This window comes from Natator depressus, chromosome 6 (genome assembly GCF_965152275.1).
Source record: "Natator depressus isolate rNatDep1 chromosome 6, rNatDep2.hap1, whole genome shotgun sequence".
NCBI lineage: Eukaryota > Metazoa > Chordata > Testudines > Cheloniidae > Natator > Natator depressus.
This window is the reverse complement of record NC_134239.1, coordinates 41,791,102-41,818,487: the sequence shown is the minus strand read 5'-3', so window position 1 is coordinate 41,818,487 and position 27,386 is coordinate 41,791,102. Positions and strand designations below refer to the sequence as shown.

The window sequence follows — 27,386 nt, the reverse complement described above, 5'->3', positions numbered from 1 at the left end:
TCAGTGGAATAGTTACTATTCTTTTAATAGTATCTAAGTTACTATAATGCCAACCTTAGGCCAGGATGCAATGTAATCTTTTTTTAAATAGCATTGAAGTGCAGAGTATATTTTAAAGTGTAAACTTTTGACAGAATTGTGTGGTGATGTGTGTATAAAATTATATGCAAAATACGTGGATTATACAAAAAATAGTAAACAAAAGAGTATATTAATGCATCAGTTTCCTCCAACAAAAAATCCCAGGAAAAAGATTTCCCCATAACAGCTGGTTTATGTGACATTTATAATGGAAAAGTCCTGGTCCTGTGGATCCGTTATGAAGTAATTAAAGCCACTGCAACCAATATCTTAGGATACAAAGCCACACTGAAGTCAGTGAAAACTTGTCTAGTAGTCATACTATGTATGTCTATTACTGAATATAATCAAGGAGAGTTATGAAAGGTAGCTAGAATGCATGCACAATAGAGAACTTCAGGCCTCAATATCTAAGTAAGTAGTTTCAAATTAAATGTTTTTTTTTTAATTAAAATGTAGTGTTAGTTCTCTTTGTATAGTTGCAATATTTTTGTTTAAATTTAGTACTGTTTTATAACTCTATACAACAAAGTGGTTGAAACCACAAGAATTATGGGGGCTGTTAGTGCAGCTCAGAATCAAAAATTGTAAATCTGATTAGATAAAATACTAAAAAATTACATCTGGACTAATAATTTATATACCAGCACTGATGTATTATAGAAAGGCTCACAGACTCTTAACCATAGCAGCACTTGTCAATATTAGCATATTTAAAATGGTGGGTGATAAGATCATTCTATTCTTTTAGTCTCTCTTGTTTTTCCTTCAGTATTTTGCATACAAGAACTCATTACTTTAAATGCAACATAATTTGCATTGGTTTACATAACTAATTTCTATCACTCTAATTTCTGAGAGAATGAGTTTAGGAACGACACAGCATAAATAATCCCCCCACACACCCAGCTGCTGCCCCACACCTACATTAAAAAACCTCAGCACAGTTTTGTTAACAGTTTTTTAAGCATATGATAGAAATATACAGCACTGTAGGTGAGTTTCTGAATAAAGTATTATAATAGTATTTTTCTAGAATCTCACAAAGTTATAAAACATGCTCATCAATACTTTTGGGGCTTTTTAGGTCAACTAGTGATTTTCAAATGGAGTGTCACGAATCTCATATTTTGGCATCACCAGCTTATTTTTCAGTTTCTCTGTCATAATATATTTTGTGTTTGTTTACTGACAGAGCAATAGATGATTTATTGTGTGATTGTCAATGAAGAAAATGTTTAAAAATCATTAATATCATTTTAAAAGGTATTTCAGTCTTCTGTTTTGGTCTCTGTTTAGCTGTGCTAGGCCTGTGAATGACAGCTTCCCTGCTTGAAGCATACAGAAAGCACAGCCTTCCTCATTCACTGACAGTACTATGGCCTTTTCACACGTTCCCTCCACAGCAGTGTTTGTCCCCAAACACTGGAACCCAGCACAATGGCATTCCTGCTTCAACACCCCCACCAACAGTACAACTACATATCAAGAATGCTAATGAGATGGTACAGCCCCCATGGTTGAAAGTGTTACCTACATTTCATACTAACATGTTTATATGATTCTTATTGTTATTAATGAATTTAAGCTCTTGCATAGCTCTGAACAATTTCATTTTGGAGATGTCTCTGTTTTAAGAACATATATGTTTTAAATACAAGCTACAGGAGCCATGCATGATATTTGAAAACATATACAGACACACACATAAACACACACAAATATATATTACATATATAATACACAAATGTTAAATGCTAGGTCTATTTAAGTATCTCAGGATTTTTGACAAACTGGGAGAGCATTTTTAAAGTCACATATCATTATAGTTACAACTCCATCATGTGAAAATTAATTACAGAATAATGCTGTCTGTAGTGCTGGATAGTTATTGTATTTATTTTTTATCCAGAAAGTTGTGTATTTTGAAATCACGTCCTCTGAGGTTGATAAAATTTCAAGATTTTACTGGAGTCCACAGGACATTACAACTTAATACAACTACAATACTCGGGACTCTACACAAAGGAAAAACATAAACGACAAGCTATTGTGATGTACAGATGTGTTATTTTCTTTTCTCCTGAGTTCAAAGAGACATTTGAACCCTTCTCCAGCCACAAGTATCCTCTTAGTTTTACCTGATTATAATATAGTAAATAAGCAAGGTTAAGATACATAACTAATATAAAGCTAGGAAATGGAGTCAAATATCCCCTCGGTTTTAACTGCTTTACTGCACCCTACATCATTCTTAAGGAATGGCACTCAAAGTCTATCAAATCTCCTCGTAAAGGGGGCACAGAAGAATGATAAGAGTTTCTCCTTTTGACCTGTGGACTGAGAATTTTAACGGCATACTATAGGGCAGGAAGCAACTAGCTGATAATAGGCAGTCCACTGTGCAGCCTTTTGGGTCAACCAATGTGTACTATTTGTAATCCAGTAGGTGCATAACAATACACGTTGATTGAAATTGAAATTTAAAACTACTTAAGTTTTAGTAAAAGTGGCTCAGAATTATATTGCTATTGAGCTACTAATACTTCCAAGAGCTATTTAATCTCATTATTTCAACAAAGCAGGTTGTCCCAGCAGAGTATTACCAGATCAAAGGGGTTTTCCATAATTTTTCTTCATTTGTTCTTTATTTATTTAAATAAAAGATAGCATAAAACACAAATATAACACAAATCTCAAAATAACAGAGATAAATAGAAAATTTAGTTAAGATTGTCAAGCAATGTCTAGATACACAGTGATTTGAAAACTGAACATGTTTCACACCATAGAGTTGTACTGCTAGTCTGCCTAGACACAACAGGATGGAGAAGTGAGGGCTGTGCCCCCTGCATTCCTTTTTTAGAAGAGTTGATAGTTTTCAAATGTCATTCCTCGACAATGAGGTAGGGTGGAGTAAAGCAGCTAAAATTGAGGGGATACATGACTCAATTTCCTAGCTTTATATTACTATGTATTTTAACCTTGCTTATTTATATTATAATCTACATCTTTTTAAATTTTTAACTTATTTATAAATTATGGACAACATATGTAAACGTAGCCACAAACAAACTGATATTTCAAAATAATATGCTGTATTCTCTAAAATACTCACAGTACTCTGCATATGATTTCAACTATGTTCAATGCTAATAAAATTCCACCTTGAAAATGATTGGTAAAATTAAAGGGAAAAAACATAAAAATGCATTTCTGCTATCTTTTTTATTTTTGTTTATGCTGCTATAATACCAGATACCACAAACTATTTACTTTTGAAAGTCTTACATTAACTTAATGTTTCTTAACATTATTGTAATATTTCCAAAATACTTAACTTTCTTGTTTTACTTTTAATACTTAAAACACTATTTTAAAATGCCTATAAAAATAATCTTCTGCTATTACAGAATTTTTGTGAACTAACAACTGGCATATTTATACTCCTAATTGTAACCTTATATTATATGAATCATATATATATATATATATATATATATATATCTCCCAGGCATCTGATAATATGAACACATGACCAAATGTTGTTCTTTCTGAATCCAGGTGAATTTGTTTTCAAAGGTGGTTTCAAACTTTAATAAAAGTGTTATTTTTCTGCTATTTAAACTCCCTTTTCAAGCCCATACTTTTGGGCAACACCAGAGAAATGATTAATCTAAGTTAAATTACTGGAAATTCATTATATTTTCTTTATAGGAGCACAAAAAGCAACCGGCAAAAGTCTTTCACATCGTTTTTATTATAGGCCACTTTGTAATTCAGTCCCCCCCCAAAATGCTGACCATTTGTGGAGAGTTAATTTATTTTGCAGATTAACATAACTGTTAAATATTTTAATGAATCATATTTGATAGATTTTCATGTGTATTTTCGAAAAAGATTCAGTAATTATTTTCTTATCAGTTAGGACACTGTACTGTAATATTTTGCTTTTCTGTACCATTCATGAGAGCCAGCATTGTCTTATAGGTGAGAAACATCAATAGAAAATTTAAACATGATCATTGTATTTTTTTTTTACTATGCTGCTAAAATGAGTCATGAAACAAGCCGATGTTTAGCCTTTCTGCCTGTTTCTATTTTCTTGATTTCTTGTTGTTGACCACCATTAGCTCAACATAGGAACAGTCTCTTCCAAAGTCAATGCTCATTTCTCTTTATGGATCTGACAGCAGGAGGTGCTGTATAAACAGTGAGACTGACACCCCATTTCCACCTCCCCTCCCCCTTCCCACACAGACTGATAGCATAATCTGGTTGATGCATTCATTCTTAACTCTGGGGCCTCAGATCACTTTTGAATCCGAGTTTCCTAGATGGCGGTTTAATGTATAATTATTACTTTTCCTGGCAAATCTGCATACTTGCTATTTTCATAAATCATTCAACTAACTTTTAAAAATTTGATTACTTTCATATTTATAAATCAAAAGATGTCAGACTTAGTTATTCTTAACAAGCCCAGAAATTCTATTTTTTATTCAAGTTAATTAAAATACAATACCTTTAGACTAAAAAGTCATAAATATATCTGCATATCACTAAACAAGTATATAAATATTCAGATAAAGCAAACATGTACTAACTAGGTCTCGTAGTCAAACTATAACAAATCAAGTAATACATCCTATAATCTGCTGTTACTTATGCAAATAAAAATGTATTTCTGATATATTTATTTAACTGTGCATGAATTGTCAATAAAAGCCTATTGTCTATCCTAAAGATAGCAAGTTCATTTTATTTTTGAGAATGTAACTCCAGTTATGTTTAGCTATTTTTTACTCAAAAATATTTCAACTATGGCCTTTATTTTGATTAGCCTTGTGTGAAAAAATACGAGACAATTTTTAATATTCAATGTGCAGAACAAGCTTTTAATTTTCCTATGCAAAATGACTGCCTTTATAGGATTTCCACATAAGGAATGTTTCAGCTATGCACAGTGTGCAGCAAGAAAAGAGGAGACATATGACATCCCACACCGAAAGACAGATACAATTAGCTCCATTATTGTTGGCTTTGAGATTATAGGAGAAGCATTTCCCTAACGGGTACTGGAGCTCATGCAATACTTGTCACACTTCTTTATGACACAATGCCAATCATTGCCTTTACACAACTAGTACATTTTAAAATGAAAACAAAACAAAAAAAGAAGCAGACTTTTAAAGAGTGGGACAAACTCACCTGTTTGCAATAGTTTTTTGCAGACTTTAATCGTTGGTGTAAGGCCAAAAGAACTCCATGGATATACATCTTTGCTCCTGAAGGGCTGAAACCTTCTCCCTTAGAGACCCAAACAGGTCCACGCAAAGGTGTGATGGAATTTTGCAGGCATTTGTCAAGCAGAGGAACTATACAAGAAAAAAAGGGAAAATACATTCTTTTGACCCAACTGAAAATACACAGCCTGAAATGCAGCCCCAACATCAGAACTAACTCTTAACATCTATTATTTATATCTGACCTGGGTTAAGTCTTGGAAAAGCAACTCCTGCATTACTAGTGGCCACCATGAAGGATGTATTTATATTGAGACACCCCCCATGTAAGACTCACAAGCTTTGTGAGCACACCTGAATAGTTCTGAAGTGTGCCTAACTAGCTGTACAGAGTGTCATGGTGTGCACTGATTGCCTTATCTTCTCATTTATCACAGATGAGTTGGAACCAACCTTGCTGAAATCTACTTGCATTGTCCTGATAAAATTGCAAGATCCATGTTGTTTCTATATATAGTTCCCTGTTGAGGAGCTTATATATACCTAACATATTATACCTCACGTTATTCATAAAATATAATCAACACGCTCATAAGCAATTTTACAATAACCTTTTCATTTCCACTGCTTAAGCAACCAACTTTAAACAAAAAAACAAAACAAAACAAAAAACTGCTCAGTGTGGCTGTTTAAAAAATGAGGGGAAAAATCAAATGAAAAGATATATACAAATGGACTCCTGGCAATAACTCTACAAGATTTTTCTTGCTATTTTTGGAATGCAAAACCATTCTAAAAGGTTTAATGCATTCTATTTTCAGGGACCTTATGCCAATATATATGACAAACAAGGCAAGCACATTTTGGCTGCAGGCTTTATTTAGACACATGCATTTGACAGATATTTTGGATTTTACTGAACTGTGTAAACAACAGAGACCTTTCTTATATATATAGTAAACTAACATGGCACTTGACTATTTAGGGATATAAAATATAAAAGACATTTCTGCTCTTTCTAGGTTCTGGAAGAAAATTGACAAATAAATAAATACAAATATAAAGCACACTTATGAACACATGCAAATAAAAGGAAATGCTTAGTTTTAGCTCTAGTCAGTCTGTGGTCATTTCAAGACCACATTGTGCATATATATGTGACATATTTATATGTCTGTAGTAACCTCACAGGCAGTTGAATACTAAGGAAGGGCTGCATGCATAGTCAACAAAGACAATGAGTACATATCACTGGATACTTCACATATTTTATGCAGACCAGGAGGGTAGTATGACATTCTGTAAATTGACTCACAATTTGACTCAAAAGCTGTTCAACTTAACTGCAAAACCGTGCAGAGCCTCTTTGGTGATCATTTTTGGCTGAACTGAGCCTTTAGTAAAGAAACTATCAGAAGACAGTTCCCACGTAGTTGGTCACTTTAAAGTAAATGTAGGGGACACAACATACAGACTTAAGTTAACACTAGATGCAGAGAATAATAATTAGATGAGCATATGGTAGATTAGATATTTACTTCTGCTAAAATAAATGTATTTTTAAGTGTACTCAGCACATCGTGTGGGCAAAAACAGAAAGCCATAGAATTTTGTTTGTTTATTTTTTTTCCCAGAGTATGTTACTTTAAAAGAAAACATATATTTTTTATGATACTCTTAGACTGCCAAACAAGCCACATGGCTGAGACAAAGTCATATGACTTAAAACAGTTTCACAGTATTGTCTTATCATCCGGTCACTAATCTTAGGCATCCTCTATTCATGCAATTCTCCATTCTCCAACACCGCAAGCCTCAAAATACTGTTTGACTGCTTCTTCAACAAATATCTCTGGACCTACTACTTCCATGCCTCATAATGCCCCAAGCTGGTCTGCAAGGCCACTACAATCTCCTTAATGAAACCTCTCCTGAAGTTCCAGTTCTGCTATCATGTCTACAAGAAACTATGGCCCCCATTCAGCAAGGTAGATTAGCACATGCATAAATTAAAATGCATGAGTAGTTTCATTTAAATCAGTGGGACTATTCATGGGTTCAAAGTTAAGTACATACTTAAGCACCTTGCTTAACCAGGACCTATAACATCAGGCTCGTAGGGTAATTTAGAAAATGTAATATTTAAATGTAAAGTAATTAATTTAAAAAATAATACACACATTGTGCGTGTGTAAACTGGCATCAATGACAAAGACAAGAGAATGGGAGGCAATGTTATAAGATAAATGAGGCAAAGTAGAGACGGGAAAAAATCTGCAGGACCATAAAGGCATTAAAAAGAGCATCCTGACTCTATTGAAATCAATGGCAATATTCCCTTTGACCTAAATGGGGCAAGATTTCACCCAAGAGAGTTGAACTTGATGCTGTGGGGAAGGGCCTATGTCCACAGTCCTTGCATTTAAAACTAGTGGTCATCTTAAAGGATAATACTGTAATAATTATACACACACATACTTGACTTATGGTGGCTGGCAGATACTTACTTAAGCCCAGACACTGACAGAAGCTGGCCCTTCTCACCTGGAGATGATGATTTATATATAAACACATTTGCTTTATCAGGATGTGGTCATTCACTACTTCACTTGTTTGTTGTTCCCATTTCCCCTGTCCTCAATCTCTCTATCGGTTTTGTCTTTTTTGGTTTTTTAGAGTGTAAGTGCTTTGAGGTAGGGCTCATGTCTTATTTTGTGTTTGTATAGTTCCTAGAACATTCTGAGTGGCACCACAAGCAATAATAATAAATAAAATAATAATAATATGATTTTATGTCAGGCATTTCATCAAAGGGGTGACTGATAAAAGCAATATATTTGGGTCCAAATGCAGAACAGCATTCTTACTTAGGACAGTGCCTAAGCACATGCTTAAAGTGGAACATGTACATTAAGTGCTTTCCTGAATTCAGACCTTATGGATTCATGTATTTAAAAATTTTAAAATTATTCTATATATGGTATAAAATGTAGGGTATATTTCCTTGACATTTAGCTGCCAGACACCTCAGAGGTAATACAAATAATTTAAATAAATACGTAAAGCCAATGTGAAAATTCAATAAAACTAAAAATAAAAAATTAGATGTTCCCAGAGAATCAAGAATTTCCCAGAATTTCTGAAAAAACAGGGTCACATGACCCTGTTTGATAAAAAGAGATATAGTCTGTGACAGGCTGGCTGGCTGGCCGGCTGTTAAAAGTAGCTGGGCTTATCCTCGCCTATGACAGATAAGTCACCGCACCAACTAATCCTGATTTGCTGGGACCCAGGTGGCTCAATTCAGTTATCAGACTCAATAGGGGAAGAGCTGGGTGATTTCCATAAAGGGCTGGGAGAACTCAGTTGGGGAGGGGAGCTACAGAAGGGAGGCTGTCTCATGTGATTGGTCTGGAAGGGAAAGGGCAGCATGAGAGAAGGCGGCTCATGTGGCTACTCCAGGAAAAGGCCAACACCCCCTCCCCAGGAAATGGCTTGGAGATAGACCTGGAATAAGACTCGGGGAAGGGCACCAGGGAAGAAGCCCTGAGGATCAGCAGCTCTGGCAGGAACCAGGCCTGCAGGGAGAAAGTCTGGAGAGTGAGTACTCTATGAGTGAGTGGGGCAGAAGGGTAGCCCAGGAGGAGTGGAAAATTATTTTATGTTGTTTGGATTAGAGACTGACACTTTACAGGGCCTCCCTGAGGGAAGGTAGGAGTGTTGTTGGAAATAAAAAGGAAACAGAGGTAGAGCCATAGTTGCAGTGTGGCATAATAGACCAAGGGGAGGAGGTGCTACTACATGGCCGAAAAGAGTACTTGAAACAGCAGCATGTTTATAGTAAATTGCATTTTTGAAAAGTAATAACATATCTGCAGATTTAAATTTTTAGTTTATAAAACAAGTGTTTTCCTGCTGCTGTGGAATTTGTCACAGAATTGTGTGGTAAAATCTAAGCTTTCATTTATAAACATTAAGGATTAAATCTTGGCCCCACTGAAATTCTGAAATTGACTTCAAAGGACCAGAATTTCACACAATGCTTTCAGCCCTGTGGTTACAAAGAAAAAAATTCCAAATCTGAACTGAATGTAAACTGATGCCATGTTGTTTTTCTGAGTCCGCAAACAGACAAACTGTAAGAGGAGTGTGTGAAATGCCTCGTGTACTGCAACTAGATGTTAACTTTGAAGGCTATTTACAACATTATAAATATAAACTATTTCACTGCTGACAACTTTAACAGAAATATAGCACTAATGTGCTTATGCATCACTATTGAAGGTAGCAGTAGATACTGAGGGGACAGTAGTAGGGTAGCTGGCAGCTATCAAGAATTGCTGGAATGAGGAAGCCACCAGTACCAAGGTAACACCTGACTCTTGGATACTAAATTCCGAAAACACCTTCTACACCTTCCTGAAAACAAAAATCCTCCACTGTCCTTTTCCAATGTGTCAAGAATGTCTGCTCCCCCCTGGACAACTTCTACAATGAAATAGTATATCATCAATGTAAAATCTGTAGTGCAACAGAATTGGAAAATTAGGGGCAGACTAAAACAAAACAGGGTAGATCACCAGCACGTAAACTATCAGAGCTCTATTGGCTTCAATGGAGCTACAGCAATTTACTCAAGTTGAGGATCTGGCCCAATAATTTCATATCAAAATAAAAAACACAGTACATACTGTACTAATTGTATTACTCATTTTCATAAACATCTGTTCTGACCAGATATTCCTTGCCAAGATTCTGTTGGCAAAAGAGACAAGCTTTTCAGCAACATGGAGCTCTTCTTCAGGTCTGTGTACCTCGAAAGCTTGTCTCTTTCACCAACAGAAGTTGATCCAGTAAAAGATATTACCTCATCCATCTTCTCTCTCTAATCCTGGGACCAACATGGCTATAACAACACTACAAACTGGCCAAGATTGACTTTTTAACTATTTTCTCTCTAGATTTTCAGCCTTATACAAGCGTGTATTTTTCCATGTTTTAAAAGTAATAACTTTATTTATTTCTCTACTGAAATAAAAGAAAATATTCCACAGCAGGGGTTTGGGCAAACTACGGCCCCCAGGCCACATCTGGCCCGTCAGACCATTTTATCCAGCCCTCCACTCCTGCTGAGGAGCAGGGTTGGGAGTGCCCTGATACAGCGCTCCAGCCGGGGAGTGGGGTTGGGGGCTTGCCCAACTCCACGCAGCTCCCAGGAAGCAGCGGGCATGACCCCCTTCCAGCTCGACCCCCCTCTGGCTCCTACGTAGTATGCGGAGGCGTGGCCAGGCAGCTGTAGATGCCACCCCACCTGCAGGCGCTGCCCCCTCAGCTCCCATTGGCCGTGGTTCCCAGCCAATGAGAGCTGCAGGGGTGGCGTCTGCAAACAGAACAGTGCGCAAAGCCACCTGGCCGCACCTTGGAGCCGGAGTGGGGACATGCTTCTGGGAGCTGCTTGCTGTAAGCGCCGCCTTGAGCCTGCACTCCTCAGCCCCACCCTGTGCCCCAATCCCCTGCCAGCCCTGATCCCCCTCCCGCCCTCCGAATCCCTCATTCCCAGCCTACAGCCCCCTCTTGTACCCCAAGCCCCTCTTCCCCAGCCCCAACCCAGAGCCTGCACCCCCAGCCAGAGCCCTTACCCCTATGCCCCAATAGCCTGCCCCAGCTCTGATTCCCCGCCCGCCCTCCAAACCCATTGGTCCCAACCCAGAGCACCCTCCTGCACCCCAAACTCCTCATCCCTGGCCCCACCCCAGAGCCCGCTCCCCCAGGAGGAACCCTCACACCCCTCCCCTGTACCCCTGTCCCAGCCCTGATCCTCCTCCTGCCCTCCGAACCCCTCAGTCCCAGCCTGGAGCCCGCTCCTGCACCCCCAAAAAAGTCCATTACCAGATGTCTGTTTCCCCATCCCAGAGCCCTCACCCCACTGTACCCCAACCCGGAGCCCCCTCCTGCACCCTGAACTCCTCATGTCTGGCCACACATCCCAGCCGGAGCCCTCACCCCCTCCTGTACCCGTATCCCCAATTTTGTGAGCATTCATGGCCTGCCATACAATTTCCATACCCCGATGTAACCCTCAGGCCAAAAAGTCTGCCCACCCCTCTGTTCCAGAGGCACTAAAGAGCAACCATGAAAGTACAAAAAGAAATCTCTGTGCAATACAGTTTATATGGGAAGCGGGGAAGAAATTTGGAACAATTAAGTGTTATATGAATATGCCAGGAGAAGATTGTACCTACATCAAAACAAATAAATAAATAAAAATTCTTTAGGTTTCAGAGTAACAGCCGTGTTAGTCTGTATTCGCAAAAAGAAAAGGAGTACTTGTGGCACCTTAGAGACTAACCAATTTATTTGAGCATAAGCTTTCGTGAGCTACAGCTCTGATGAAGTGAGCTGTAGCTCACGAAAGCTTATGCTCAAATAAATTGGTTAGTCTCTAAGCTGCCACAAGTACTCCTTTTTTTTTTTTTTAAATTCTTTAGGTTCATCAGTATTGGTGCTATTGAGCTTCTGGTTTATGAAGGTTCTATCAGGAATTCTTAGCTCTATAGCTGAAAAATTCATCACTGGTCAAAGATCCTTTCAAAAATGGTGTGACATAACATACATTGTCTAGCTATACAAAAAGAGGACAGGAGACACTCGATATGGATTTAATCAGGCTGCAATTTTATTATTTGATGTCTGGAACTACCAAGCAGATAAAAGTGTACAGTGCATGCAACTCCAAGTTTATCCAAATAACTACGTGGGGCTTCTACCAGCCCCCCATTTTCCATCCAGGTCCCCCAGCCAACCCATGGCTTGGAACTTACCATCCATTTCCCTCCCCCCTTGTAGGAGGGTTAAGGTGGGCTATAAGAAAGGGGGGTTGGCTCCTTGCCGTACCAATCATAGGAGTCCCCAACACACACACCCCGGTCCGTTCCTTTAACCAGCACCTCCTTTTAAGTCCTTTATCAGGCCATCAATCTGGTCACTGGATGCCTTCCCTATGGAGTACCTGCACTAGACATCTGCCTCACATTTACAAAATAAGTTGTGACATATAGCCTAACCATCTTTTCTCCTCATCAGAAAAGGTCCACCCTGACACCCACTGTGGGAAAGGCGAAAAAAACTCACTCCACCGAAGCCAATATGGTGGTGAGGGGAAAATTGCTTCCCAGCCCCTGTAAAAAGGAGCGACTAACGCAGTGCCCACAGCAGGTCCTAACCAAACCTGATATTCACACCTCTAGGGGAGGGAGGGTGGGTGCTGCCTTGCCTGCTGCATGGAGAAAGGACTTACCACACACAAGGCTTGCACCTTTAAAGCCTTCTGCACCTTATATCCCCTGTGGGCGAGTCAGCACCACAAAACTGACCACCACCCACTTTTTTTGAAGCAGTTTCTGACCTCCTCCCCATGCCACCCCACCCGCCATAAAGCACTGATACCTTCCTTTGGCAAGCCCAGACAACATTCCCCCCACTTAAAGTGCCGTGCGGTCATTTGTGTTGATCTCAGTTCTGGTAATTGACATCGTTATAATTGGTTGTCTGAGTCACCTAGACACAGGGCCATAAGACATTCTTTGATGAGTGGCCACACACTGAAAACTATTTCTTCTTGATACAGTTCTAAGGATTTCTATCCTCCTCGGTGCATTATGTAAAATACAGTGAAGAAGAAGGTCTGAACCACTGACCTCCTGAAGAGCAGTAGAAATTAATATTGAACTTTCATACATTTCTATGGAATTAAGAGCTCTGTGCAGACCACAGGCTGCAAAATGAAGCAAACAGAGCACTCAAGCAAATTTACCAGAGATTTTAGAACCTTTTCTGAAGTGCTGTATAATCTATTCAATCTAATCTAATCTGTTCTCTTGATTTTAATAAGTGCCCTACTTCAATATTCCGAATTCTCTCTACTGGAAGCAGGGCACTTATTAAAATCAAGAGAACACTAATAATCCCAGTTCAAAGGTTAACCTTTAAGTACGATCTTTCTTTATGGATCATGAAACTCAATGACTGTGTGTTCACGTTGGTAAAGGAAGACAAAGGCCAGCCCCTGAAAACAATATGAATCAGCTAATTTGGAGGTACAGCTACACGTGGGCATGATGAACAAGTGTCATAGATTTAGAGTCACTCTGTGAGATATTTTGAATGCTTGAGAGTGAATGATAAAATGAGACAAATGGAATATCGTGTTTAGAAAATGAAATGAACCAAGAAGGAAATTAGTGCTTACGGGAAGGAAGATAATTTATGTAAAAAATGCAGTGTGGAGGTTGAAAAGGATTTTTAAAGGGACTGGTAAAATCCCTTTCCCCTTTCATCTCTCTTTCAACTTTTCCAAGCATGCTATATGCAGAACTTTAAGAAGAAAGCATTAGCACATATCTATGTACTTTCTTTCCTAATCATTCCACCGCTGCTGTACCTCACCTATGTGGCAATATTACTCCCCAGATCTTCAGCCATGGGGAAGGAGAAAGTGAACAGAAGAAGAAACTGTTTTGCTCCTTCACTAAGGTCACTAGGTTAAATACTTTTTTAAGTGTTAAGAAATATTAGAAGTAAAATCTGTCCCTTACTGACCTGGTGGGATGAGTTATATCATATGACAGCAGCACAGTTGCCAACTTTCACGCAGTAAACAAGCACCCCGACTTTCACAATAAGCCAAAAATCAAGCTAATCCCATTTCAAAACAAGGCCAAAACAAGCCAATCCCTAAGAACCCCAACCCTCTATGTGCACCCCTGACTCTCTCCCCCCCCTTGCCCCTCTTGCCCTTGCTTGCCGGGAGCTGATTAAAAAAAGCAACAAGCTGCAACAAGCAATAAGATAAAAGCCAAAAACTAGCCAAGAAGCAACTCACAAGCCAATTAAGCCAAAAACAAGCCCAATTTCTGCATTTTTTTCATGGGTTTGACATATCTGGACAGAAGGTGAACTTCTTGAAGAAGATAGTACTTTTGCACTGATTCTAAGAAAACAAACTAAAAATATATTACCTCTAAAACCCAGGGACTTAAAGTCAATAAAGGTAATAACATAAAGCATGGAATGTAAAGTGAAAGCCTTCCAGTGTGACTGATATGAGGCAAAAGCGGCTTATTTCTGTGTTCTTGGTGTATTTTTTTAAACATGCTGCAAGAGGTGGTAGTGCAGATGATGATTAAATAGAGTAATGGAACAAGATGAAATCTGGAAAAAATAGGATACCAACACACAATAGACAGCATTTTTGCCAGAGAATGGGGAGACAGACATCTGGTAATGGACTTTTTCCCCCCTAAATGAAGAACTGAGAACTCCAGGAGTTCTCAATTAGTGTAGATATCTCAGTATTATTGACAGATTTTTCTGATAGGGCAAGTCTATACTACAATGTTGAGTCAACCTAAGTTACGTCAACTTACAGTCACTGTAGTAATTAAACTGCTTTTGCATGTCCACACTGCACTCCTTGTGTCGGTAGCGCATGTCTTCACCAGGAGCGCTGGCACCAATTTAACTGTCAGTGTGGGGCATTGTGGGATGGCCTCTGAAAGGCAGCAACAGTCTATGTAAGTAACGCAGTGTCTACATTGACGCTGCGTCGACCTAACTACATTGACGTAAGCACTACGCCTCTTGTGGAGGTGGACCTATTAAGGTGGTATAGTGGGCGAGTTACAATGGTGGGAGTTGCATTTTATTGTAGACACTTACAGGGTTAGCTGCCTTACATCGACCTAATTCTGTACTGTATTCCAGGGCATATTATTTTAGGGTATATCGTATAATACTACAATCATTTTTTAATTTTGCCACAAGTAACGGTAGCAGAACAATAAGAATTATCTCATCATCAGATTTTTTTTTAAAACTGTTAGAAAAAAAGCTTTAAATATGACTGAAATATGGAGAGGAAAAATTCACCATGAAGCTCCTTAGATACCAACAAAGACTTTCTCAAAGGAGCTGAACAGTATATTTTGCAGTGTGTGTGTGTGTGTGCAGTTTGAGTTGAGTTGGTGCTAATGCACACATTGTGCTTGACTGCATTTCCCCCCTATTTTTAGTAACAGTTATACAGCTCTGAGTCCCAAAGCAACTGGCATACACTATCCAAAAGCATGGTCTGCAGAGGGAGACTGAATGATGGAGAGCACACAGTTTGCTATGTTGTTTAAATTATGTCACTGTATTTTTACTCAAACAAAACTAATCTAACAGCTGCTGTGTATTTTTGTTTACATGCTATATGTCAAATCTTATTGTCCCTAAGGTACTTATGAGAGATGTTTTAGCAGTCATTTTCTTAAATACTGATGCCTATCCGAATTTGGATTTTTCCACCATTGAACAGAATGACAAGCACACGATTGCTGTACTTAAAGCAATCTTTCACAGCTGCTTTGCTTTTTCAGTGATCCCATTAAATTGACGGCATATGCCTGTGGGGTCTACACTGTTACCATACTGCTGAACAAGATGTTGATTTGTACAAAACAATCTGATAGAACTTGGCTTTATTAGGGGAAAACAGTTTGTGGGTTATCCTTTATTTTAAACTGAGTAAAACATAATTTATGAACTTGTCTCTCTGTGACTGTTACTGCACAACTGGTTATGTTAATTGTTTAGATATGGGTGCATTCCATTCTGAAACTCAATAGTTAGTAGGCATGAAAACTATGAAGTACCTTTAGTTTCTAAAATGCAGCACGAGTCATGTATTTTCTTAAACTGAATGAAGTAGCTGTGCATTAAATATGCTGGCACATCTTCTGCTTGAGCAAGTGGACCGAAATGGTGTGAATTGTTAATGCCTTGCTGCTTTGGTTCACGGCTTGTGATTGATCATTTGTAACTATATCTACTCCTTGTTCCATGAAATCAAGTATGGAGTAATGGGTTCATCAGATTTTTGGGTTAAATTGAGAGTGAAGAGGTACTGTGTGTAGAAATAAGAGTTGCCATGTTCGGGGCTGGCCTTGTAACAGCATGGAATCTAAAGGCGATATTCAAAACCACTTCACTCATCATACGCTTACTGATTCTGAATAGGGTCCATTTGCAGGGGACGTTTTGGTAGTTTTCCAATACACTTTATGCCTCTTTCGACTTCCACCACCCTGCACTTTTTTTAAAAAAAAAAACAGCAGAGGGTATAACAGGTCAATGTACAAAATTAATGTATTTAAATAACTTGCTATATAAAAGTAAAAATAGTCTGGGACTGAAATATTCAACCCTCCTCTCATGTTAGTAATTGTTGATACCATCAAAATATCAAGTAATTCCAACTACCCTGAACTCAAAGAAGTGCTTGTTAGGTATTCAATACTATAACACACTATTTTTTTAAAAATTCTATTGTATTGAATTAGGCCTCAAGGCAAAGAAAAAGAGTCTCACAAGCCTTCAGTTAGCTTCTCAGTCCATTCCTGTGCAATGGCGACACATTCTGCTAGTCACTATAACATGACTTGTGACTTTGCAAACAAGTAGCACATGGGACCACTGTAAATAAAAGCCAACAGCAACCAAAAGTGACAACTTATAATGGCCTGCAAGAGAGTAATCGTGTTACAGTATCTCCTGATAACATGGAAGATAATGTGTCTCTACCAACCTTCCTACAAGGCTCACCATTTTTAATTGTTACAAAAGCCTCACTACACTTTGTGTATCATCTAACCATCCTAATTACTTGTATCAATTTAAAGTGAAACATGATCATGAACTTCAGTAGCTCTATAACAATTAGTAAAAGCTACCTAACTTAACATAGCATGTACCAGTTTACCTTTGAATAAATGAATCACTATAATTACATACTTACAATTTTTTACCTGTTCTTGTGAATACTTATATCACGGTAGTACTTAAAAAGATGTTAATGTGAAAGACAACCAAGTTAAAAAACAGCCTTAAACTCATACCTTTTAAAGCACAAAATTCAAGCACCAAAAATAATACATATAAAATTATTATAGTAGTTATATTCTCATTTAAAAGTTAAAATATTAAAAAGATTTAAAATCAAAATGTTAGAATATGTTTTGTATTGTATTCATAACTGAATCTAACAATATCTGTTCTCATTTTTAAAGTGTCATTCTGTTTACAGCCCTCTCTCGTCCAAATTTGTCACACATCATTACAGTAAATGAAGTTGAGCGGAGTGTATTGCATATATGTAGTGTGTGTGATTATGTACATATATGTTAAAATACAGCAATAGATGTATGATGATGCAGTACATAGATGTTTAGTCTACTATCTATCTAAGATTGTTCATATCTCTTATTTTATTAACATTTATTCTAACTGAAAATAACTACAATACAAACTTATAGCAGGCTAAAGCCTGTAAAAGTTTTAATTTTCTTGAATGTTTCATACCCAAGTTGTGCTGACTTCTCTGGCAGGCTACTGCAAGTAATCTTGACTGAGGAAGAAGCTGCTTTTTTCAGACCGCATTTTAAAAGAGCTGTCTTCCTTTTTTACCTAATAAATGACTTAACACATTTTTAGCACTGAACAAACCTCCACTGGTTCAAAATTTTGATTCAGGCAAAGGCTCTAATGTTCAGATGCTTGTCTGATAGTTTTCTGAACTAGGTAAACCCATGACCTACTCTCCCTGTAAGCCTACTATTGTGTGAGAAGGATTCACCAGTCCTCTCCAGCAGCGGCAGCGCCCTCTGGGGGAGACCACACCCATGCTAGTCTTTTGAGGAGACTATAAAGCTCTCCCCAACTGAAAAACAGGCTTGGGAAGTGTCAGGGAGGAAGCTAAGGAAGGGTTTGTGCCTTTCTTTCCCACCCTTCCATCACTCTGAATGAAGTTCTGCATTCCTCCCCAGGAACAGTTGGGATAGGTATGGAGCTCACTTCTGAATAACTTAGTTATGCAAAAAGAAAAGGAGGACTTGTGGCACCTTAGAGACTAACAAATTTATTTGAGCATAAGCTTTCGTGAGCTACAGCTCACTTCATCGGATGCATTCATGCTCACGAAAGCTTATGCTCAAATAAATTTGTTAGTCTCTAAGGTGCCACAAGTACTCCTCTTCTTTTTGCGAATACAGACTAACATGGCTGCTACCCTGAAACCTGTCATTAGTTATGCAGTTTTCCCTGTTGAGCTCTCCTAGACTACACAGTATTCTTAGAAGACTCATTTTATGCGAAATTATTGTCTTTCCAGGAGCAATGTACCCTACAAAACAATACTACCTGGAAAAGTCAGAGAACAGCAACAGCAGTAAGATAAGGTTCTGCCAAACTAAGGTAAGCAGTCCAGCATCAGAGATTAATCAAAACTCTGTGAACCTCAAAAAGCAATAATATTGAGATACCAGAAAATAATTTTGCCAGGCATTTTAGGTTACAATATAAATCAAGAGTGCAGACACTACCAGAAATTAAGCTTTCTTTCTTTTTTTCCCTCTCTCTCTCTTTCTTTCACTATCATTTAAATGCATCAAACCAAAATGCTCTTAGAATGTCAAAACTATCCTTTAAAAGTTCATAAAATGTCAACAGCAGTCTCTGCATTTAACTCATCCAATAGAAGTTTTCTCATTTTCCTTTCCTGAAGGTGGCACTGTTGTTGGTAATGTGTATAAGTGGATTCCAGTATTCTTAAATACATAATTAAAAAAAAAGGGGGGGGAGAGGGAGCCTAAAAAAAGTTCAGATTCTAGCACTTAGAGGTCAGCTTGGTGTATCAGCTATAAATGTGATGTCAGATTACAATATTTTTCAAAACTATGTAGTATATAACATTTCTGGTACCTGTGTTATAAAAAAAAAGCTTTAGAAGGTCTTGTACAGATGCTGTCTATTGTAAGTTTTTATTACTACACATTCTGCTGACAATTTATTGTCATACCAAATAGGCCTAATTCTCTATGTCATTGTAGACATTTTGAAAGTGAGTAAAATGCTACCTTCCCGATTTAGTCACATTTTCCACCTACTTTGAGTAGTAGAAAATCAGACCCAGTCATTTTTTCAATGCATCACCAATATACACGTCTCCAATACTAAACTTTTTGCAGATCACCTATAGCAGTTTAAGAGATAAAATGATACGGTCAAAAGATTTCACTGTTGAGAAAAGATATCACATCATGATTAGTTCAACAAACACATAGCTAATGTAGAAAGCAGAGTTCCCCCAAAAGAATCAGGATTAACCTTCAAAGCTGTGGAGTCCAGTAGACTTTCATTGAATTAGCAGCCTAATTTCATATGTATCAAGCCTTTTAAAACATACTATATAGCAGGAAATGTACTCAGGTACAATAGCAGCCAACCTCTTGATGTTGTTAGACTGGTACAGTGTAATCCTCCATCCCCAACTGTGCCAAGTTTACACACACTGCAGCTGAGGATGGAGAGGGAAAAAGTGGTTCTAAGCCACTTTCCTGCACTGCCAAACCTGGGGCCAGCCAAGGCCTGAAATGGCCCCTGGTGGAACTTAGGTCCAGGGCTGTGTCACCTTTTGTGTCTGCTGCACCAGCCAAAAATCTCCCAGAACAGTGTGAGCTCTGGCCCATTCTTCCCCTCCCTGCTCCTGGTATACCCTCTGCACAGAGCAGGGGACTTGGGGGTATGTGAAGCTGGCTACACTGGCTTTGCACACCCAAGAATATCTCTGTGTAAAGGGAATTTGGGGGGCAAACCTCAGCTGCACCTTCAGGTCAGTTTTCCAGCTGCTCAATGCAGCTGACAGGGATTGAGGATTGAGCCCACAGTCTTATTTTTAAATGTAAATGTTGTTGTATGTCCTAGATTTTTTTTTATATTTGCACAGTCAGCAGAACCCTATTTCCATTTTACCATACCATCCAAAGCTGCTCTGCATTAGTTAACAAGCTGTCCAGGGTCACTGCAGGTTCACAATGTCTCTTAAAAAGAGACTTCTTCCTCAGCCAGCAGTGTCCCATAGAAGTCAACACTGTTTGTGCTGAAAAAGCTAAGAACATAAAAGTTTCTACAGACTTTAGGCTGCTCAAACTTTTTAATGTAATTATTTTAGATGAATACTAAACAAAGTAATAAGAAAAATGAAAGATTACATTGATATTGTGGACTAAGTTTCTATAAGGTATACTGTACTGTACATCTATTTTGGAATTGTATTACAGATATGTAATCACACATCACAAACATACTATATTGCATATAACAACTTTTACTGTGTTGTTGTTTGAGAAGGGCTGATAATGCAATGAAATTCTAAATATGTAAATGGAACAATATTCTTAATTCGATACAAAATATATTTTAGAATTTTTCTATGTTCTTTTAATGATATTTTGAAATATAATAAAACGTAAATAATAATAATATTGTATATATAACTCTAGAGTTTTCAATATGTTGCTGTCCCATGGCATAGGCATGCTTTTGTGTTGCCCTTGGCAGCCACTATCTCATAATCCAGGGAAATGACTAAGAGACCAAAGCCCAAAGAAGTCAACAGAAATACTCCGGTTGACCTCAATGGGCTTTGGTATGGGGCCAATAAAAACACTGAAGGAAGGACAGGTTCCAGTTTTAGAGGAAAATACCAAGCAACTAAAGTGTCAAAACACTTTTCACCAGACCGCCAAGCCATCTCCTCTGGCCTAGTAAAGTACCAAATTTTAAAATATTTTAACCATTTCTTTTCCCCATATGAAATGACTTGTTAGACCAGAATTTTCTTTGGCAGGCAGAAGAAAAAGGGGCTTGGAAATGGACTTTTAAATATAACTATAAATCAATGCTGTATTATAATTAGATGCAGAATTAGAAATCGTTTAATAACTTCTATTATTTGTCTGTGAAGTCACCATATTTGTCAGGAGCCAGGATGATATGCTCAAAACGAAACTCATTTAGATAAAATTTAAAAAAATGTATGTTAACGGAACATTAAGATTGAGAGGTTAATTCGCTCAAAGTCAGAAAATGCCAGAGTTCAGCTTGCACATGCAACCTTAGCTTATGCTCCTTATATGTATGCATTGCAAAAGGCTATTTAATTACATGTTCACATATTATTTGTCAAATAATACAGTTATTAAAGGGAAGCTGGTAGCAATCCCTATATATTTAGGTTGCCTAACACTTTCCGCTATAAAACATTCTTGTAACCTTTTCTTTGAGAAGCTTCAACACCGCATTATTTGCAGCAAACCTTTGATAGTCAGGTAAGGGCAATGCCCTTGGGCTATTCTTTGTCCCATAAAATTCCATTTCTGAGATTCATAATTTTTAAGGACAGAGAGGGCTATTATAATCATCTAGTCTGATATAAACTGTTCAAATCATCACCACTTCCCATCTCTTGCTTGCGTTCCTCAGGAAAATTTTGGCAGCATGGCAAAATAATAATTTAACATGAATAGTCTGAGGTTGGACTGATGCCACTACAAAAGTAGCAGCAGCACTACAAGCTGTTGTGGAAACCTGGGATTTGTGGAGTAGCTGTAGCGGAGGAGTGCTGGAGGAAAAAGAATGTGGATGGGCTCCCTTGTCCTGGAAGAATAACATATCCCCAGGATCGAATGCCATCCTCTGGCAGCACCACAATGGGGCAGGAACCCCTCCTCCGTATCTCCTGAGGGCAGAAATAGAGAACACTAAGCCAGGCTCCTCCTGCACCAGCCACCTCCCAGACCCAGCAGGTCATCCCCACTCTGGGATAATAGCCTTTTGCTACTGCCAGCTAATGTAGTTAGACCTGATCTCAACTAGAAGCAGTCAGTGCCAAAATGCTGACTCAAACTATGATGATGCATACTGGGGGGTGGTTAGTGCTTCTCATAATAGAACTAATTTTTACTTTTTTTCTTTAAAAAAACTACAAAAACTTTATATTAAAATAATATTATTTAGGTTGCAAACTCAAGCATTTGTGTGTCCATACTGTGCACCCCTAAGTGGGGCAGGGATCCTGTGGACAAAACAGTATGTGATCATGTCATTAAAGACTGAATCATAATGTATATGTACAAGGGGCAGAATTAAGTTTGCATGAACAGCCATAAATCAGGCAATCCCAACTTGATTTTACCTATGTTATTCTAGCTTCTTTTTAAAAAATGATATTATACAATCTGAATTTTCATGAACCGTTTAGGGAATAGACCTGAGCAGTTCAGATTCATTCAAGGGACAAACAACTTTGTAGTTAGAGGAGGAGTTGTGCGACTGCATGAGGTATAGACTGCCTTGCTGATGCCAAGAACCCCTGAGGGTACACAGAAGAAACTATTTCCTATCACTCCATTTTAATGCTGTCAAGTTAACAGTTAATAACATGTGAGAATCATACGAGGTTCTAATCTATAAAAGTGGCTCTGTAAATATTCTCATCAGTTATATATTTATTATTTCTCACTTCCATATCAAACATACTTAGTTTACTATTAAAAATATGGTTTTCCTAACTGCTAGCCCTGCAATCCCATCTTGGAATATGAAGACAAGTTGAGTTCTTTCTGGCTTGTAAATAATCACCTTTTCAAGCATCGCTTTTAAAAATTGGAACTTTCACATTCTCTTACTGTGTTTTTGTTTATAATTAATATATTATTTATATAGGGCTCAGTCTTGAACTCTCCTGAGTGCCCATGCAAAGGAATTAGGAGGCATAAAGAAACAGAGGAAACTGTTGGGGAAACAGTTACCACCACGTACACACCAGTCTGAGGATTAGAGCCAGTCCAGTGTTGCCAGCTCTTGTGATTCTATTGTGAGCAATTGCAGGCAATTTACTGCAGACAATAAATTTGTTGTAAGCAATATTTGGAGTTTTTCTTAAAGTCCAGCTGCTGGAGTCATGTGATTACATAAGAATCTCAGCTTTCTTAAAAAAAAAAAAGTTACAGCCTTTCTGGCTGCAGAGAAAAACTTGAGAATATAAATCCTAAAGACCCAGAAATTAGAAGGCAAATAAAAAAATCCAAATGTATTTTTAAAAATTTCATTATTTTTAAGCCAATCTCAAGTTTTTGGGGATCTAACTCATTATTTTTAAGTGTTTGAGGCAATGTTGACAGTACTGTATCATGGAGGACTAGTGCATGTTACTTACTTCTCCCAGGAGCTGGAGGAAAGCAGGAACAAGTTTATGACTCTAGCTAGATTGTAAAACTGCACTTCAGCACACAGTGCTGTAGGTACTAGTAACACTTTACAAATATATTTTAGAACAGTTCCTGGCCTAGAAATTGACAATACCAAAAAAAAAAAAAAAAAAAAAAAAAAAAAAAAAAAAGCAAAGGCGTTAGCAGACACAATCATTCTCTATCAATAATGGAAGGCTGGGTAAAATAAATTGGATACAACAGAAAATAAATTATGAAAACAAAATACTAAAGATCATGGCAATGGTTGTACCAATGTATTTATTTTCTAGAGTATTTTCAATTTGTGGTGCAATTCCATGCACTTGTCTATATCAGAGATAAAAATATTAGTTAATTCCAGCCACCACTCTTTCTCTCTGAATTCTTTGCATTGGAAATAAGACTCCAAACAAACACTTATCTGTTTTGCATACATTTCTACTTACCACTGCTGAGATCTTCCATTTTTGCTCCATGAATGTTGTACAGATGCTTTGCTGGTGAAGTAAGATTCATTCTTATTGTGCAAGCATCTAAAAACTTCACAAAAACAAAACTGTCTCACTAAAGATGGTTCAAGACTAAATCCTATTTAATGCAATAAAAAACTGCAGATCCAGTCTTAATCACTTACAAACCTCATACTTATATGAATTAAATAAAAGCCTGAACACAGCGGTAAATTCATGGTATAAAGCTGTTGGACCTTTGATTCTTTCACTGACCTAGACACATGGACAGACTAAGTACACATTACTTAGTACTAACTCTAAATCCAGTAGAATGCAAATTTACAACAAGAAAGAAACTGAGCATTCCATATTGTTTCTCAGAAAATCCAATTCTATCGAAGCAGGAAAAAAGGTGAAATCCTCAAAAAAATCTAGTGTGATAAATAATTTTCACAAAATGTGAAATAAGATGAAATACGGAAAAATAACAAAAAGGCATACTTTAAAATAGATATTGGATAGGACTGTCAACTAAAGCAATCATTACAGTTGTTTTAAAGGACAAAGTAATTAGGGCTTCAGATTTGTCACAGCATTTTTTATCAAAAATCACAAAGCAGTCATGGTAAATTTAGTAGAAGTTATGAGTTACAAGATTTACTGTGACCTCTCCATGATTTATGATAAAAAAAATGCTGTGACAAATGAAATTCAACTATTCCTCATTGGTCAGCATCCTTTTCCTCCTCCGCTGCTGCCTCCTCCTCCTCATCCTGCCAAGGGGGCACCGACCACCTGCAGTGCCACACTCTGCTCCGGCACTGCAACCTTACTCTCGGCACAGTGAGGAGGAGAGGCCTTGGAGGGCAGGGAAGGGAGTTGGAGAGCAAACCCAACCCACTCTCACCCTGCAGCAGTGACTCCTGTCCTGAGGGGCTGGACCTGGCTCCCAGCTTGCCCTGCACTCACCCCCACAGCAGCAGCTTCTGCAGCTATTCTGGGAGTTGCAACCTGGCACACAAAGTCACAGCGCTGTCCAGGTTTGGCTCAACCGCCCTTGATGGAAGCGTGGTCAGGGTAAACTCAAGCAGCATGCTACCCCACACACCCGCTGTGAATCTGTGCACTAGGTCACACTGCTGGGGCCCAGTCCCACAGGACAGGAGCCACAGCTGCAGGATGAATTTATTAAACTCACATAGACACAAGTCACCGACAAACAGGAAAATTATCATGTCCATGACATTTTTCCTTACGATGACAAACCTGCAGCCCTAAAGATAATTTATAATTAAGATACTACTGTTCATAAGAAAACCTAAGGGCTTGATCCTCAGCTGTTTCATCTCCCCCAATCCTGAAGGCAGCCCTTATTGTTGATTGCTCTAACTTATGCAGGTGACACCTCTCTTGGCCCTCATGTCCTCAACCCATCTCAAAACTCCCCCTACATGGAAGGGAAAGCATATGGCATAAAGCTGGCTATGCAGGCTTTACAGCACCAGAAATTCCCCCTTTTGTCAAGGGAATCATCACTTGCTCCTTTATGGCAGCTGTAAGTCACCTTTACATCATTCCAGTGGTGCAAAGAAGACTTAACTTGGACTGAGGATCTGGCCCTAAATATTTTATCTTTCATAAAAAACAATTTGTGATATCATCATCAATCATTTGTATTACATGAGGGCCAGGAGGCCCCAAAGGAGACTGGGGCCTCTTTGAGTATGTCTACACTGCAATTTTAAACCTGTGGTTGGCTTATGCCAGCTGATTCAGGCTCAGGCTCCAGGGCTGACAAATCGTTGTGTAGACGTTTGGCCTTGGGCTAGAGCCCAAGCTCTGGGATACCATGTGGGTGAAGGGTCCCAGAGCTTGGGCTCAGGCTCGTGCCCAACATCTACACAGCAATTTTTAGCCCTGCAGCCCGAGCCCCACAAGCCTGAGTCAGCTGACCTGGGCCAGCCAGAGTGCTTTTATCCCCGTGTAGACATACTGTCAGTGGTAGGTGCAGTACATACACACATTACAAGACATTCTTCCACAAAGAGCTCACAATTTCAATAAAGAGTGCAAGGAAATATTATCATTCCTTAGTTACCTAAGCTACACAAAAGATATTTGCCCTGTGTAAAAGCATTGGGTGTGTAGGCAGAGATCTTGGATCACACTAGAGGTAAAACACAATGTGGCAATATCTTAAGAAGACTGAAGTGACTGAAGCAAATGGCTCCCTTTGGGTGATGGAAGGGTTTTGACACACCAGCAGAGGTGAAAACACCCCTGTGTTATTTGCTGCTGAAGTGAAGCCGTGGGGGCTGGCCTGCCTCTAATACTTTCTAAAATCATAATTCAAAGCTCTCAATATATGTTAAACTCTAGAAATGTAACCATTGTTTCATTTAATCTCCCATCCATAACTGAACAAAGAGGTTGTTTTTGTGTTAATTAATGTAGGTCATTAGTACTCGGAAATCGTTTACTCTTTGGATATAATGTCCTGATAGTAAAGGTAGAAGCTGTGACTGCAGTACAAACTCTATTATCCAAATGCTTTGGAAGACCCTGGGTAAGTCTGGACAATTAGGTTGCACGTAATCAAGAATATTTTAAATTCAAATGAACAGAGATTGAGGGACCGTTTCAGAAAAAAGTCAGTTTTGGAAAATCAAAGCTGTACTATAGCATTTGTGTATACTTCTATGTGATTAATATTCAGTGATTCCTTCCATTTCTTTCTAGTTTTTGTATATATTGGAAATAAATTGATAATGTTAAAAGAAAAGTGAACAAGATAAAAATATTGCAGCTATGTAATTATGTAAAATACCTATTACATTTTCAACATCCTGTTATAATTTCATACTGAAGCAATGGGATATTGTGACAGGGTGTACCAGGCCTTCTCTGCCCCCCATCGGAGGCATTGCTACACTGACAAACCCACCCAAGGAAAAGCATCGCCTAGGAAAGACGGATAGTCAATTTAGATGTCCAAGCACTGCCTAGAGAAGCCTCATACTGTCAGGACCAACAAGCCTACGGCTAAAGTAATCCTTGCATGCATAAACATGGGAAACTTGACTAGGAGGAGAGAGGTTATATTACCTCTCTATTTGGCAATAGTGTGACCACTGCTGGAATACTGTGTCCAGTTCTGGTGTCCACAAACCAAGGAGGATGCTTATAAAGTGGAATGGGTTCATAGAAGAGCCATGAGAATGATTAAAGGAGTGGAAAACATGCCTTATAGTGATTGAATTTCTTACGTCTATCTATTTAGCTTAACAAAAGGAAGGTTGAAGGGTGACTTGATTGCACTCTGTAAGTACCTACATGGGGAACAAATATTTGATAATGGACTCTTCAGTCTAGAAGGCAAAAAGTATAACAAAATTTAATGGCTGGAAGTTGAAGCTAGCCAAATTCAGAATGGAAATAAAATGTATATTTTTAACAATGAGGGTAATTAACCATTGGAA

The 27,386-nt window shown here is 38.3% G+C and overlaps 1 protein-coding gene across 1 annotated transcript in view; it reads right to left on the bottom strand.

Moving 5' to 3' along the window:
- DCDC1 (doublecortin domain containing 1) overlaps positions 1 to 27,386 on the bottom strand; it is a 418,614-nt gene that overhangs the window by 302,260 nt on the left and 88,968 nt on the right. Inside the window, exons 7-8 of the mRNA XM_074955137.1 lie at positions 23,902 to 23,995; positions 5,293 to 5,459 (exon numbers count right to left, since the gene is read on the bottom strand). Coding sequence (XP_074811238.1) covers positions 5,293 to 5,459; positions 23,902 to 23,995 — 261 coding nt within the window. The remainder of the gene's footprint in view (positions 1 to 5,292; positions 5,460 to 23,901; positions 23,996 to 27,386) is intronic.